The sequence below is a fragment of the Aptenodytes forsteri genome, unplaced genomic scaffold (genome assembly GCF_000699145.1).
Source record: "Aptenodytes forsteri isolate BGI_AS27 unplaced genomic scaffold, ASM69914v1 Scaffold132, whole genome shotgun sequence".
NCBI classification, from domain to species: domain Eukaryota; kingdom Metazoa; phylum Chordata; class Aves; order Sphenisciformes; family Spheniscidae; genus Aptenodytes; species Aptenodytes forsteri.
In genome coordinates, this window is record NW_008795520.1 from 4,221,348 (window position 1) to 4,227,023 (window position 5,676).

Sequence of the window (5,676 nt, forward strand, 5' to 3'; positions counted from 1 at the left end):
GTGGACGAGGCCATCAAAGAGGACTTGAAGTGGTCCCGCTCCGTGGAGGACCTCACCAGCGCTTCCGTGGGGCTCACCTCCATCGAGGAGCGGATCCTCCGCATCACCGGCTCCTACGGCTACCAGCCCTGGGCCGCCAGCTACAAACGTGAGTCCCCGGCACGTGCGGGCGTGGGGCAGCGAGGAGGGGGACGAGCACCGGGGCCTTGCGTGGGGGCCACCACGGCCCAGAGCCGGCTGATGAGTGTGGGTTCGAGGGGCTGATCGCTTTACCCGTGGAAAAAGCTCGCTCTGTGGAAGTGCTCTCACTCCCTGCGAAGAATTCTGTGCCCGTGTTGCCTTAGTCCCTAGGCAGTCGCTGGCTTACAGGAGCATAGTGCTAAGAATCACGACAGCTAAATTCTGCTAAGAAAATAGGTCAAATATTTGTCTTAATGTTGCAGACACACTTGGTGATGCTGATTACCGTGTTTGTGACAGCTGTGTAAAAGCCCCAGCGCTTTCATGCACATGCTGTTTTCACAAGTAATATGTTATCAGTGTGTCTTTCCGTTGTTTTGGGGGTCTGTCAGATTTTCACAGCACTTGATCTGAGCGTTATGCCTTTTCCTATGTCAAGTGGAACTGGTTCTTCCATATGCCTCCACTTGAGAAAGAAACTTCCTATGATACCAATATGAAGAGAGACATAGCTGTATTCCTCCATATATGTGATTTACAAAGGAAGCGATACCTTGAGTGGTTGTGATATATCAACTAGTATTTTTGTGTGTAACCCCCTCTTTCTTGTCCATCTTTCATCACCACAATGGCGATTGCATGAATTAACAAGTTCTAAGAATAATTTACCAATTAACTGAAGTCATAAAAATATTTTGGTTGTCTTAATGTCATTTGTAACATCACAGGGGTTTTTGTTGTAAAAAGGATTCTGCTGTAACAGAAATCATTGCTTTGCTGGGAAGAGTGGCCCTGATGAAGTGATTGTTTACACTTAATACTTAGGAAAAGTACAACATGAAAACATTCTGAAATGTTTACTTGTGGATTATCTGTTTGGCAGTGTGCTTAATAATGGAAGGGATGATACAAGAAAGCGTGGTACACAGTACTAGTTCAGTTTTTCTGTGAGGAAGAGCCACTCCTGATTGCCTGATAATAGGACTTTACTAATAAATATTCCAAGACTTCTTCAGTAAGAGCCTTTTATTTTTCTCGGTTGCGATTATGACAGAAATATCTGATATTTGCTACTTTACTCACAGGGGGTATGGGATTTCTCTAAGAGCAATTCCATTGCCTGGATTGGGACCATTCTTGAGACTAAAGCTTATTCAGGTCAGTTTTCAGGAGCAGATCATATGCTGATGCCAGACTGAATTGGATGTTAGTGCTTCTATCTGACAGGGTGACTAACAAGTCCAGCTGAAGTCGCCCTGAGCTGCTATGGCTGAATCTTCTGAAATAATAAAGGTCATGCTGGATCCTCAATTATAACCTATTTGTTGACATTTATAACTGTGTCTGAAAAAGTTAATTGCAAGCCTAAGCCTGCTATTCTAGTTATATTCTCTCGTAACTCATTCTGAATAACAAAATTACATACTTGAGTTGTAATGGTGGGGGATAAATATACAAAGTGTCTGAGTTTCATAAATGTATGTCTAAAAATAATAGGTTGTGTGAAGTCATTGCCAATTTAAAATCTGAGTTGCTAGGAATGTAGAAGAGCACGCAGAAGACAAGACCCATCTCTCTAGCTGGTATAATATGGCATGGCTGAAGCAGAGCTGTGTTGATCTGCATCAGCTGAATAGCTGACTGAATGCATGTAAATGAGGTAGATCATCAAAAGTGGGAAGTCAACTTTGTAACAGCTACTTTGAAGCCTCTTTGAATACTCCTTCAAGCTGGACTTATGCCCAGTTTTAGGATATGGACTTTCCTTGTGCCTTTCCAGTTAGAAGATTTAATTGGCCCAAGAACTGTGAACAAATGATTTCTATTAAGTTCAAATTGCACCCTGGGTACTTTTTGTCATCTTATTGTGCATGCTTGTAGACATTTAGGTGCTTTTGGCACTATGAGTATAATTATGGGGTGCATTAATAATGGACCTGCTTTCTGGAAAATAAGTCCGTAATCTAGTCTGATCTAGATTTGGTCTCTCTCAGTGACACTCTTTTTATTGTAACTAAATCACCTGTAGGGCTGGATCTGTTTTTTTCACACTTGAGTGTATTCCTCTCATGCTTTGTTTTGGCTGTTTTTATATATATGTATGTATGTATAAAATTGAGACATTCAGAAAGCTTTTGCTAGTTTTTTTAACAAAACTCCATGAGGGAAACTACCAGAGATAATCAAAGATAGTGTTGCCATGACCCCAAAACTTGCTTGGAGACTAGTTTTGTTGTGGTAGAAAACTGACCATTTAAAACATACTGGGATACCCCAAGGTTATGTACCAACTCCAGTATTTAATATATTTATAAATTTAGATGGAAAGAGGGGAGGAAGAAGTGAAAATCTGCTGAAGACACAAACTGATACGGATTGGACAGAATGAGAAAAGACTCGTCATTACTCTCAGGAGACCTGACCCAGCCAGGTGAATAGCCCAAATGTCAACAAATGACATTCAGTTATCACAAACAGAAGCCTCGTGTTTCCTGAAAATGCTGAAATTACCTGCAAAATTTCACATCGTTACATCAGCTGCTGAGAGGGAATAGTCTGGGACTGTACACAGCTCAGGAAAGACCTCTGCTGTTTGACTGCACTTGCAAACCAGATTTTAGGAACTGGAATAATGTAACATACTTCTGTGTTACGATGCCTTCAAAAAATTTAGTGGTACAGCCTAGTGAAATACTGTGTAATATTGGTTATCTCCTCTCAAAACAGATTACAGAAGACTCTGAGATGAGTAAGGAGAAAGAGTACAGACAATCTGTAAAGAGTCTCAAGAGTTTGGCTGTTTACCTTAAAGAGGTTGAAACAAAAGCATGGAAAGTACTGGCACATATTGCTCAGGCAGATAGAGAGTTTTTCTTCTTGTTGTGACATAAGAGAAAAACAGGTGGACAGTCAATGAAGCTGAAAAGCCATCAATTAAAAACTGATAGAAAAAGAAATAATTTTTAAGAAAACATGTAATTTGTTCTTGAGATCAAGAATTCAAGGGCTTGTAATTGATAGCAGTGACAAGATCTAGAACTGTAATAAGTTGGGAAAAATATTGGAAAGCATATTAAACTTAATTATTCAGAATTCAAATTAGCCCCTCTTAGGCTGGGAGAGGGCTTCTTCTTGAGGGGTTCTTGCACTTTCCTCTGTAGCATCTGCCCACCTCCAGAAAGAGGATAGGAGTGTGTCCTGATCCAATCTGGCAGTTCTTACTTTTCTGAAATTCTCACTATTCATTTTCAGGGTAACTAATTATGTGAATAACTGCTCTCCGGTCTAAATCAAATATTCATATTTGTCCCATGGGGACTATTTTGCAGCATCTGATTTGATTTCTTAAATGCAAAGGCAGAGGGGAAGAAACACAAGGAAGATGCAGTCAGATTGTAGAATCATACTCTGATGCAGCTACATCAATAACAGAGCTCAATATTTGTGAAATCCTAGTTATCAACAAGAGGTATGTTAATTGACTTATTTTTTTTTAATTAACACATAGGGATCAAAGAATTCAATTTAAAAAAACCCACAAAACACCACAAAATTTGTAGATCCCAGCGACAGCCTTTTTGTTGTATGGAGATCAAACCGTTGTTAGGGCTGTATTAGCAGTGCTGTTCTCTTCCATGAAGGTTAAGTAAATTACCATGATTTCTGCCTCTAAAAGCCTGTGATGTCAGTGTAGTAGCAGAGACAAGTTTGGAGGTGAACAGCCATATTTTAAGTTTCCATTTCCCACCATTATCAGTAGGAATTAGGTTTCTAAATATTTTCAGAAGTATAGTCCCTAGGAGCTTTTCTGTACTTGAGAAATACAGGTGTCGCTAAACTCTTGAACTGTCTTGCTGATCTGTGTGGAAGACTTGTTTATCTTAATTATTGTAGCAATTGCCAGGGTGCTTGTTTCCACCTGAAATGTGCACAGCTAGCACCTTGCCAAACATTCATTTTTCTCTACATTAACTAGGTCTATTTTGTGGTGATTCAATATCACAGTCTGTCATTATGTGATTAGTATTTTAAATACATTCATGTGGGCTTGCGCCAGCTATCTCTGCTTTGCAATCTTTGCCTCTTCCTACAGATCACCCGCTTCTACTCCTCGTTTAAGATTAGGGTCTTTCTTCTAAAGCAGGGACTTTCAAATATCCTTAGCATGTGTTCCTAAATACAGACTTGTTATGGACAAATCAGGATTATATGGGTCCCTCCCTCCTTTTAGATGCCCAAAATACCACCTGGCCTTCCACTTTTGTTCACTTACCTTCTTTGTGTGCTTACAGATGTTACTCTACCTGCCGAAAGAATATTAAGAGAATAATATGTACTTTTAAGTCCTCTGAGTTCTATTTAGTAGGAGTTGACCGCAGTCTGTGATTCATGGCTTGTGAACATACATTTCTGTGAGACTTTGACCTTGTGAATAATTCCAGGTTGTTCCAGTGATGACTTTTAAGTGGCATGCTGTTGTTCAGGTGAAAGGGAAAGTTTGTGTCCAGTAACTGAAGTTCTCTGGCTCTGCTCCTCCCTACTACTTTAAATATTAGTTTCCTATTTTTAATGTTTCTTCATAGTTATTTCAACAATAAGAAAATAAACCATACAGTTTCAACGCCCAGAATTTCAATGTAGTACTCATCCAGCACGTAGCACAGTAGTTCTTGACCTGGACATGGAATTTAAGTGCTATCACCAATATAAGTAACATATTGGCACACATTGGCTTACAAATATCCTGAACATTGCTCAGAAAGCATAATCATCTGAGTATGAAAATGACCCAGTTATTGAACTTTGATAGCCTTTCAAGGTAGTAGTTTAGTGTTGGTTTTAGTTAATTAAAAGTATGAGCATTGTATCTGTATAAATATTGGAGTATCAGTTATACAGCTAAAGACCAGTGTTTCCAGCTGACCCCCAGTGTTCCTCCTCGTGATCTGCTTTTCATGTGCCATTGAATGCTGTAACTTTCACACTTGCTAAAAGCAAATCCAGTGAGAATATGAATCAGGATAAAAATATTAATGCTTGAAGTTTGTGCAAGTACTGTTTTCGCGTATTTGCATGTGAGCGAGAATTTAACTTATTTTTTGAGGTCATATACAGGAATCTCCAGAAATACAAAGACAGAAGTTGAAGAGTATTGTTTTCTCTGGGGAAAGCCATTTTCAGGCCAGCTGTAAGCAATTCATTTAAAATTGATCACTTGCTTTCCAATACATAAATACTGAATGTAATGCTCTTATAACTAATGCAAGACTTGGTGGTATCATTCATGTTGCTGTTCCTGAGGTCAAATGATTATGTGAGAATCTCGCTTTTCAGGTGAAAACATGGAGTAACCTCTAGATGTCTTGCTCAGGGAGAGAAACTTCGATAGCTGCCCCAGGGTCAATCTATAGGTCACCACCCCACCCCCACCCCCCCAGCTTAGAAGACAAGTAAAAATATGTGCTTTATCTCTGTTTTTTTTTTTTTTTTTTTTTT

General features: G+C 39.4%; 1 protein-coding gene across 1 annotated transcript in view; it reads left to right on the forward strand.

Moving 5' to 3' along the window:
- Window positions 1-5,676, forward strand: part of SLC35F3 (solute carrier family 35 member F3) — a gene marked incomplete at its 5' end in the record, with an annotated part of 193,948 nt that continues 188,272 nt past the window's right edge. Inside the window, one exon of the mRNA XM_009281788.2 lies at window positions 1-148. Within this exon, the coding sequence (XP_009280063.2) occupies window positions 1-148 (148 nt within the window). The remainder of the gene's footprint in view (window positions 149-5,676) is intronic.